The 11,047-nt window shown below is 40.6% G+C and overlaps 2 protein-coding genes across 4 annotated transcripts in view; both read right to left on the reverse strand.

The window, feature by feature from the left end:
- si:ch211-156j16.1 (uncharacterized protein LOC564557 homolog) overlaps positions 1 to 4,613 on the reverse strand; it is a gene marked incomplete at its 5' end in the record, with an annotated part of 9,945 nt that extends 5,332 nt beyond the window's left edge. The window contains 1 exon segment of the mRNA XM_024293024.1: positions 4,415 to 4,613. Within this exon segment, the coding sequence (XP_024148792.1) occupies positions 4,415 to 4,478 (64 nt within the window).
- A 2,568-nt stretch (positions 4,614 to 7,181) lies between these two features.
- The window catches only part of LOC112159136 (forkhead box protein J3), an 85,302-nt gene continuing 81,436 nt past the window's right edge, over positions 7,182 to 11,047 (reverse strand). For all 3 annotated transcript variants that reach the window (XM_024293027.2, XM_024293025.2, XM_024293026.2), the window contains 3 exons: positions 9,809 to 10,072; positions 9,386 to 9,478; positions 7,182 to 8,995 (listed from right to left, as the gene is read on the reverse strand). In XM_024293027.2, the coding sequence (XP_024148795.1) occupies positions 8,874 to 8,995; positions 9,386 to 9,478; positions 9,809 to 10,072 (479 nt within the window). In that variant the 3' untranslated portion in view covers positions 7,182 to 8,873. The remainder of the gene's footprint in view (positions 8,996 to 9,385; positions 9,479 to 9,808; positions 10,073 to 11,047) is intronic.

Below are 11,047 nucleotides of genomic sequence, written 5' to 3' on the forward strand. Positions count from 1 at the left end.
ATATAACCCAGGCTGGATTCAACCTAATAATTTCCCTCCAATAATCCTTGCTCCTCTCACAATGTTCAAAATGCTCCTGGCCACAACTGAAAGTTCGTCCCGGACAGCAGCGCTTCGGAAAATGAAGGAGGCAGGCTTCAGCGTGGCACCAAAATTATAGTCTGCAATCAGCTTTCTGCTGACAAAAAAAAAAAAAAAACGTGGCCTGAAATTGTTTGGAGAAATCAACTAATCCCTCCAAAAGTTTCCTTCTGAGAGAGTCCTCTAAACTTAGCCGCTGACATCATGCTCTCGCCATCTGCTTTTATCCGGCTCCTTGAAATATCTGTAATAATAGAGAATACTCTGTGAGGGCAGAAATAGCTCTGAATAGCCGGCCTTCATTAGCAACAGTCGGGGTAAATATAACAAAACATTTGTTTCCTCTGTGGTGGACTACTGAAGGGGGTTTCAGTCTGTGAGAGATGATAAAATGCTCTGCGCTTCACAGAGTATAGCTGCACACTAAGTGTAATCAGCCCTTCAACCTCCACTAACAATTGTTTCATTATGTGTACAGTTCCCACAATTAACTCATGGTAGTGTTTCCTTCCCACAGAGCTAACCCTCCTGGGTTAATGCAGCTGCATTAGAGAGTAACCCCGCTGGAAGCAGCATCCCCTCTCCTCTCGTCTCCTTTTAATCTGCTTCTCGCCTGTCTACCTCCCACTCCCCCCAAGGGTAGGTTTGCTGCCGGTGAAACCTCTGATAAGACCGGGTCCCTGATGAGAAAGAGGCAGAAGGGAGGAAGGGGGCAGCCGGGGTGAGGTGGTGGGCCGGTGTTATTCTGAAGGGGAGCTGCGTGGATCCATTAGGGAAAGCGGAGTGAGTGACAGATCCTGCTTTGAGAGATGTTCCGATGCGTCTTTCACATTATGAGCGCTGAACTCAGATTCATTCCCTCCCCCTTGATTACATCACGGCGACCACCAACACTCGCCCGCTTCTATTTCAGAGTCAAGCAGGCTTGAAACATCATCCGAGCGAGTTGGGAATGCCACAGAGTTCATGCGGCACATGTTTGCACCTGCGTCATCAACATTGAGCTATGAGAGGAAGATAAACTTCTAATGGGTTTAAGGGCAAGAAAAGTACTCAAATTTTGTTTTTGTAACAACAAATTCTTGTTGTTTCTCAAAAAAGTCATCTTTTAATCTATCTTAAAAGAGTTCAGAGTGGATTTTTAATAATGATTATGAAGTTCTAGCCAACATTGTAAAAAAAAAAAAAAAAAAAAGGTAATTTTCTAGGACATAGTTTGATTAGAAATACGCCTTTGAGTTGAAGGCAGGACTGGTGGGATGGAGAAAGCCTCCTTCGACTTCTTATTATCTCTTCGTTTACACCCTTTACCACCTCTCACACCCACAACCTGGCATTACCAGTGAAAGTAAAAGTAAAAGTAACAAACAGAACTCAACGTAAAGCGTTTTTCACTTAAGAAGAGGACACAAACATGGCTGACCTTCTAGATCTCGTCATCCGACAGGCCCCAACTTCATTTAAAGCGACCGCTTGGAAGCATTTTGGTTTTCATAGTGTTGTGGGTCAATCGTATATAAGTGTGTGAGTTATGTCACACCAAAATTAAATATGTAGGGAACACAACAAATTTGCAAATTAACAATGTAGGCTAACTAGACACTATTTAGTTTGTTTGACGTGAGTTAAAGAGCTTTTGAGCGTTAAACGTAACATCTTATTTAAGGTTGTTGAGTTCAGGGAACATTTTTCCCTTTGATGCTGTAAAAGATTTTTTATTATCAAACAAAATATTTTCATGTCAGAATTTTTATGTTCTCAATAAAAGTTAAATATACTGATCTTGTCCTTACTTAAAAATGCACTTTGGTGGAGAAAAGGATATTGGTCAAGGGCAGGGGTGTCAAACTCATTTTGGTTCAGGGGCTGCATTCAATCCATCTGATCTCAAGTGAACCGGACCAATAACCTAATAGCAAAATAAGCTACGGTAAACTAGTCATCTGTAGCTTTGTTTTTGCTTTGTCCTTTTCTCCTTTGGAAAAAAATTCCTAATCACGTATTACATTGTTTACTGTGTTTATTTCTTGATCTTTTGTTATGTGGTCTTGCGTTTCCTTCGCTCCTCCAAGTGGCGGAATTGTGCATTGCAGTCATTTCTTTAAAGAACCAACAAAATCGTCTTGCAGATCGGTTACGGCCTGCGTGCCGTATGTTTGACACCCCTAGTCTAGTTTCTTGTAGTAAAGAAAAACACTTATAAAAAATGATGCATTAATAATTGATTCAGAATCAAATTGTTGCCTGTTGAATTGAATCGAATTGTGAGGTGCCTCAAGATTCAAACCTCTACCAGACGGACAGTTTTGAGCCAGATGCCAGATCGGACGAGGACAATGAAAGCGAATAAGGATCTATTTGTCTGCAAGTGGATGCATTAGAATGCAGTGGAGCAGGGAGCACTGCTAAGGCTTTTTCCAACTGCTTTTTCTGTCTGCTCCTGATTCACAGCAATTTGAATAAACAAATATTCAGAAATGCAGTTTTTATCCTCCGTCATGAGAAAAATGCTACAAGAACATGCTACATTTTTATTGAAGTGGGTCTTAAAAGATGCAGATAAACAGGAAGGGAAGGCAAACAGGCACCCGTCCTGCTTGACATTAAACTGCAGGAAGTTAAGGAGGTGTACAACAATATACAGAGTGAGACAGGAAAGGAGGGAGTAACAGCTTCCATCCTCCTGGGTGATAGTAATCAGCTGCCAGCGCAGGCTGGTGTTTGTGTGTGCTAGCTCGAAGTCCCGTGTGGGAGGGAAACACCATGTGAGCAGAGTGACAGCGTGTCCCACCTTTGGAATCAAGAATGTTTTCATGGCGCTGAAGAAGGGAAATGAGAGATACAGGCACCCTGCCCCTCTCAGGGAGGGTGCCGTATCGCATACCCTCCTCCGCTTAGCCAGCGAGACCCTCTAAAAATACTCTGCCAGTGCCTACGCTCCAGGGAGTTGAAATGATAAACAGACCAGAGTGGAATATTTTTTAGCCCACAATGAGCGTCCACGCTCACGTGGGATTCATTGGTTTTGGTCTAAACAGAGGGAGACTCAATCCAACTCCTGTCTTGATCTCTTTCTCATGTAGCTTAAGAAGTTCTTTTTTTCCTCACCCTCCCCAAAATGAAACCGTCCCAACGTGTGCCTCGTGGCACCTCATGTGTCTCATATTTGGAGCATGAGCGCAACATTTGAGTCATTTCTAAGAGCAGGCACGGAGAAAGAGGGCATTGACCCCAGCCTTTCGGCAGCCAGATGTGATGTGTATGTCACTGCTCCAGCGCGGCAGACAAAACTCATTAGGAGGAAGAGTGAGGGCGTGGTGGTGGGGTAACAGGAGGCGAGCACAATAAACTTCAAAGATCTGTCTTGTAAAGTAAGAATGTGTTTTTCCTAAAGGATCGACAGAAGGATTAGGAGTTTAAAACGTACAGTTACCTACATCAGAAAAGGTTTGAAAATAAACCCACTCTTTTTTTATTTCCTTGCTGTTTAACTTAAACTCTGGGATTAAGATTCATCCGGCTGGGGCAGAGATGGCGGCTCTGATAAAGCTCCAGACCCCATTAAAGATTGGGTAAAAAAAAAAAAAAAAAAACACCGGAAGAGGAGGAAACCTCCTTCAAATCATCACTTCTCCCGGTCTTCAGGCTTCCATATGGCCGCCTAAAATATAGAGTCCCTCACTATTAATACTCACATGAAAGCCAGGCCTGCTGTTCCCTCAGCCACACCCCCTCCTCTACCCATTTTTGCCGGCCACCTCTCCCAACGTTGCCCATGAGTTTGAGCAATCAGACGAGAAAATAGGGGGAAAAAAAGCGGGCTTCACCATCTTCGCCCATTTTCTGTTTCATTTCCTGACTCTCCGGAGTAATTTTCCTCTCTTTTCCTTAGCAGGGCAAAAAGTTCCCAGACATGAGGCTGCTATTACATCATATCGGTCCCTCATGTCTGTAAATGAATCATTTCCTCTCGTATGGTGGGAAACATTTAAAAAAAAATGAAAGGAATTGACTAAATAAGGGACATTTATCTATAAAATCACATAAAAGTTTACATTTGGAGTGGCCCTCTTTTGTTGGTAAAGCCTGAGGGGTAACTTCGAAATAAGATTTAAAATAAATAGATAAATATGTTTTTATTAGTAAATGTCGATTAGTGACAAAAATTAAAATGAAACCTCCTCTGCCTGCATTTAGATCTACTCTCCAGAGTGTCATTGTTCAATCAGCGGGGATTACAGCAGACAAAGAGTGGTGTAGTGAGAGCACATGGAGGCTGAGGCAGAGAAGGGGACACAGTGTGCTCCTGGACAGTGATAAAGAGAACACTTACTTGCACTTGTGACGGCACAGAAAGGCCCAGCCAGGGCAACCAGGAGCAGCAGCTGGACTTTCATTTTGGTGTAAACTCTTCAAGCTTCCTGTCAAAGTCTTGGGGAACTCCTCCTTCGTGGAGAGCAAAGAGGGGAGACCTTGCACACACTCCAGACAGGACAGACGGATGATCCAAAATAATAATAATAATAAAAAAAACAAGAAAACAAAACAAAAAAAGTTCAAGAATAAAATCTTTTGAAGGAAGAGTGACGGAGCAGCAGAGGGAAGGAGTTGTGGAGAGTGAAGTTAAACAAAGAAAACCAGAGGTGGAGGGATGTGGAGAGGAAAGAGAGGACCACTTTGAGGAAGTGTAAGGAGCAGAACGAATGGCTCACAGTAAGAGAGAGGAGAAATGAGGGTGTGTGAGTAACTGAAAATGGAGGAGGGGGGCTGGTACTGGTGGGCTAGGCGGGCTGGGGAGAAAGGAGCAGGTTGGGTAGGGAGGAGGCTCTTATGGATAGGGGCGATAAGGTAGTTTGAGCCCTTGCAGTCCAGCCCATTCCAAGATGCCGTCTCTCCTTGGACTGCACAGCCAGGCTGGCAAACCCTGCAGTATCAGCATGTACTCACACATGGCAGCACAGATACTGACCGCTCAACAGAATCAGACAATTAAAGCAATAAAGTGTGGAATATTAGAATTAAGTGTTTGCTTTCATCCACTGTCTCCAAAAGTGTGTTGTAAAGTTTTTGTAAAGCACTTATGTACAAATAAAGTTTTAAACTTCATCTGAGATTGCTGCTTTTCAAAAGAGGGATTTACTATTACAGTAAGAACGCCGTGTGGCTTTCATGTAAGCGAGCCCGGGTGGTGTGAGTTCACACGGGACAAAGAGAAACGCAGCCTGACACAAGCCTGACACCTGTTGGACAACAAGCTGCAAGCGGGGCGACCAACCACAGCGGAGACAAGTTTTCTGAGAAATCAAGAAGCAAAACTTTCTCTGAGTTCAACGTTGACAGTCAGATCGGACACTGAAGATTTAAAACTTTTTTAAGACATTCAAGATATTTTACCAAGTTTGAAGTTGTTTTAACTTCTTTTTGCTCCACGTCTTTCCAAGCTTTTCTCAAAATCAGTTCAATCATGATTTTTTTTTCTCATTAAGAGCTAGGTAAAAAAAAAATAAGAAAATATAATTGAAATGTTCTAAACTTTTGAAAAACTTGATTTAAGACTCAAAATATCTAAAATTTCAAAATTTCAATCAAATTTTGGCTATGTCTGAATTCCCACCCTAACCCCTAACTACTAATAAACTATATAGTACAGGACTATCTAGTGCCCTGGATTTTAAAAGCAATTTAGACACTATGCTCACTACTTTTTTTTTTTAAAAACGGCAAGTATGATGTCACTGATTTCACAAAGAGAAAATCTGATCAAAAAGAAGATTTTACGATGACTATTTATGACTCCACTTTCTTCAATTCAATTCAAAATATAGATGGTTTATCAAAAAATTACATTTAAACAATTTTTTTCCCAAAAATTGTGAGCATCGATGCACTCTGGTTTTTTGCAAAGACTTCTGCGAAATTTCTAGACCACTCGATTTTGGAATTGTAGAATCAGCAGGACTAGAAACGTACTATATAGTGAGTAGTGAAGGAATTCAGACACAGTTTTTGAGAAACAGGAAGCGCTGCAAACAGCTTCAACCTACTGCAGGTAGCTCATCTGACTCAAGAGGTCAAGGGTCACGACAGGAGGGTCAACTCACGGGGCCAGGAGTCACAACTTGGAGCCATGGGTTGACTCACAAGTCTGCAGCCCGTGAGCCGACACAACAGAGATCCATTACAACTTTATGTTTTAGATCAGGGATGTCCAAATCCAAACTTCAAGGGTTGGCCACAAGTTTTCCAACCAACCTGTCATTGAAGCTCCTTATTAGCTAAACACACCTGATCCACACCTGATTGACATTGCAGATTCATTTTGTCTGATAATATCATTCCCTAACTCCTGGTGGAGTGAGTTTTATTGATAAAATGAGTGGATATGTGTCAGGAGTGGCTCTGAGAACTGACTTCCTGTGAGTCAGGTGAGCTACCAGTAGTAGACTGGAGCTGTTAGCAGATCCAGCACCTGCTGTTCATTTTTAGTTCCATTTTAAGGATATTATTTGAAAGTTCAATAAATGTTGAGAGGTTAGACTGTCATTATTTTAGAAACAAATATTTAGATTTATGTTCTAAGACTCAGATTTTATGAGGATTTATTAAAATGGTCCAACTAGTACTAAGATGTTTTTTTTTCATTTTGTTCACATTGTCATTTCCACTTACTACCCCAAACTAAAATTAAGTACATAAAAACAAAAAATAAAAAATAAAACCCATTTGCTTAGAACTGGCAAAAATACTTTATATATTACTGTATATTTTCGGATTTTAAGCAATTGTGAGCTTAGTTTTCTTTTTTTGAATGCTTGTGTGGAACTCTTTTTTTCTAGATTTTGATGTTTAAGTCTCTAAATTAAATTAAAATTAAAAAAATCAATTACTTGCTGCATGCCTAGATCATTTTAATAACAATTATTTTAACTGTGATTTTCTTCTTAAGATTGGAGCTCATTTCCCATTTTTAGGGATCCTCTTTTTCCAGTGTAGCCCGTCGTGTTCAGGTGTCAGACGGCAGCCTGTGCTGCATCATAAAAATCGTCTATAAAACACGCAAAAGATGTAAAGAGTGAGGAAATAACAGCATCACATGCAGGTTTAGAGCAGTAAAAATGGTTCATGACATTTTAATAAACACTTAAACAGAGTTGAACCGTTAAATCGCCTTACACATTAATATTCATGACTCACAAAATGCAAATGTCATTTTTTTTAAATCAACTATTTACAATATAATGAAAATATGTACACAATGCATCTCTTGCAGGGCAAGTAACAAAATACCGTCTACATTTTCAGATTTTTTTTTTTTAATCAGTCTGGGTTTTGGGGATAAACAGAAGCGCAACTTACTGTTATTTACAAGGACAACAACACAAACACAGAGGATATACACAGGCTGGTCACTGTTTTACAGCATTAAATGGTAATAAGCAGTATTTTCTTCTTTTTTTCTTTTTTCTCTTCAGTGAGACTTATTTTAGCCACCTGAATAATCACTGAGATTTTCCAAGCAAACAGCATTTTAAGATCCTCTTTTTCACTCCAGGAAAAATGGCAGCTTAAAGTGTAAATAAATAGCAATTAATTTGATTCATGTGCATTTTTTTTTTTTTTTTTTGTCGCTGCGCGCTAAATGAAATCAGAGACAACTACACACACTTGTACGCACACAAAATTAACATCACAGTGAACAAAACATTAAACATTTGTCTTTGCTCCCTAGGTGAGCTTTTTTATTTTTTCAATTTCTTTTTAAACAAAGAAATAAAAATAACTTTTTTTTGTGAACTTTTTGTTTCTTTTTTATTGACTAGACACCATTCAGTTTGTTACTGTGCAAAAACTGCTTGTTTTTTTGTGTTTTTTTCCCCAAGTGGCATCTTTATCTTCCAAGCTTGTCAGAAATGATATGCATTTTCTCCTGAACTTGCTGAAGTTTGAAATGTGGATCCTAACTTTTCTCACTTTTTTTTAATTTGCAGTATTTAGCGACTTAGCTTATAGATCTGAAGACAGCTGATGTGAGCCAACAGGATCCGAACACCTACAGCACCACACAACACATACAGCTGTCGACCTCACATGGACAAACAGGAAGATGTGTGTGTGACCGTTCCACCCTGAGCACGATAAACTGTCGCGTGGGACTGTGTGAAAACAACAGGGAGGATGTTTTAAAATGTAATTTTACCACTAAAATAAAATAAAATTAAAAAAAAAAATCAAGAAAGAGACCCTTTTAAGGACAGGAACTAAATTGTGCCTTTCCCACCAGCAGGTGGTGCTCTACTCATCACTTTAGCAGCTTTTGAGCTGTGTGGCAGCATAGAAAGGGCCTGTACTCCAGAAACGACATATTCAAGGAGAAAAGGTTGAATATCTTTTGTTCGTTTGCATGAAAAAAAGGTGGAGAAACTTTGCAGACAAGGGGCAAACTTGTGGCAGGAAAACCGATAAAGAACAGAGGAAAACGATTCACAAACTGGACAACACCTTGGCGACGTGTAACCCTGTTGGCACGGAGGACATGTTTGTCATCCCGGCTTGAGCCCAAGCAGATCAGGCCTGTCCCATCTCTCTTTTTATGATTGTCTCATAAACCGTCAGCCACTTATATAGTAAAAAAAAAAAAAGGCCAGCTTGACTTAAAAAAATGTTCCTCCTACTTTCTGTTAGATTGTCTTCATTCGAGTTCAGAGCGGGTCGGCCAGGTTCAAACCCCACAATGTTTTTGTCCCGAAGTTCATCCCACTCGGATCATTGATTGGAACCAACCGGAGTTCTGCTTAGACTATGGAGTCCCAGTCGAAGTCGTTCTGGATGTCGTCTGCAGCGAGCATGTGCCTCACCTGAAAGTGTCCTGACTGCAGCGGGTTTTGTTGGGGTCGACCCAGCTGGCTGGGATGACCTGATCCAAAAAATAAATAAAAAGAAGGAGAAGGGACTGAATACACTTCAGGAGTGATTAAACATCAGTTAATCAACTAGACTGATGAGTATTTACGTGCAGCAGTAAGATAGGCACTAGTTAAAAAAACAATAATACTTCAGAAAGAAAAATGAACAGAGAAAACTAGAACCTAATAAAAATGTTTATTCTTAATCCCACTGTTTTATGTTTTCTGTGAATTTTGGTTTTAGTTAAATAAACACAATTTAGTAGAATTATTAAACAAAAATTTGTTCCTCAGCTGTTTTATGGAATATTCAGAGCTTTCTAAAAGTTAAACATTCATCATATCATGTATTCACTTCTTGCACTTTCATCCACCACCATGAGGAGAAAGGCAGGAGTCACCTGTCATGTTGGGGGTCACATGGCGCATGTGAGGATATCCAGGAGGGCCCATCACAGAAGAAATGTTCTGTCTGGATTCCATGTACATGTTCCCTGTGGACCAGCAGAATAAAGGCCAGTGACTCTCAGATCAGTATCCCAGCAGAACTCAAGCTGCTATGTGCACAACGTTTGACTCCATTAAACCAGATAAAAAATATGACTTCTTTTTTCAGGAGATCCTGATGACAGGCCACAATCATTTACTTTATTTCATTCTACTATGTCTTTTCCCTGTGAATGACTATGCTCTGCTTTCCAAAACAAAACCTGCCATCAGAGCGTGAAAGTCTTTTCATGCAGCTACTGGCTTCACTTCCACAGAGGTCAGAGAGGTTGCCTGTTGAAATTAGTGGTTTTGCAAAGTCTGCCGTGTGGACTGACCTGCACTGATGTGTTGGTTGTGTTGCCCATGCTGATTGTGAAGGCTGGACTTTGGATGCATGGCTCCGTGGGGCTGAGCGGGGTGCAGCGCTGCCGACGCTGCCGGTGAGTGTTGGACCTGAGGTTGAGGGTGAGAGCCACCCTGAGGGGGGATGATCCCAGTGGCTGTGAAGAATTGGTTAATTGAAGAACACAGGTCAGCCATCTGGTCTGCATCTAGGGACCAGTTATTCAGCTCAGCCTGTCGCATGCTCTCCTTCAGACCTGGCAGACAGAAAAGGGCAAAGACACAGTCACGGTCACTCACTGCTGAGACTCTCTTGAGGAATCAAACCATCAGACTTGTGACTTTGACTAAGGGTGATGAAGATGATTGATGCTTATAAATGAACCTTTTGTATGACAGTTTTAAATAAATCTCTGTATTCACATTAAGAAAAATGACCCCACACCATGATGCTGCCACCACAAGTATTGGGCTGTATTACTAAATGCAGATTTTTTTTTCTCGAGTCCTGGTTGTAAGGTCAATCATTTAAGTCTGGTTTTTTTTCCACAATAATATAAACAAATTGGATCTTTGGAGGAATTCAGGGCTGCACGGTGGTGCCAGCAAGAAGGCCCTGGTTGGATTTTCGTGTGGAGCTAGTATGTTTTTGCATGTGTGGGTTTTCTCGCGGCATTTCGGCTTCTTCCCACAGTTCAAAAATCTGCTTCATAGGTTAGTTGGTATTTCTTAATTGCATGTAAGAGTGTGCCCTAGTGATCTCTTCAGGGTATACCCTACCATTGACAACAGTAGCTGGGTTGGCTCCAGCAAAAATCCTGTTTTTTTGACTGACAAACACCTTATCTGTTGTCGCCGTGGCAAAAAGTATAACAAATTTGTTCTGAAAATTGTGTTTTTATGACAACCAGAAGGATAGAGTTTTATCTTTAAATCCTAACTTTTAATATTTTTTTAGAGTTTAAACTGGTGTATTGTTAGAGGGATGTTCTTTTTTCAGACTGACTTGGACCAATTACTGATTACTAACGTCGTTTGGATCCAAATGATAGAGTCTTTATTCCAGAAAAATGGCGACTGAATAGCTTTCATTTCATTGGAATCATTAGTAAGCAGTTTTCTATGGGTGAAACCACACTCATGCTGTCCAGATCTCTTATACAGTCAATGACGTGGACCAACAAACCCCACTTTATTTTATTCCTAGAATGTTTAGAATGGAGTCAACTTGC

This window comes from Oryzias melastigma, linkage group LG7, assembly GCF_002922805.2.
Source record: "Oryzias melastigma strain HK-1 linkage group LG7, ASM292280v2, whole genome shotgun sequence".
Lineage (NCBI taxonomy): Eukaryota > Metazoa > Chordata > Actinopteri > Beloniformes > Adrianichthyidae > Oryzias > Oryzias melastigma.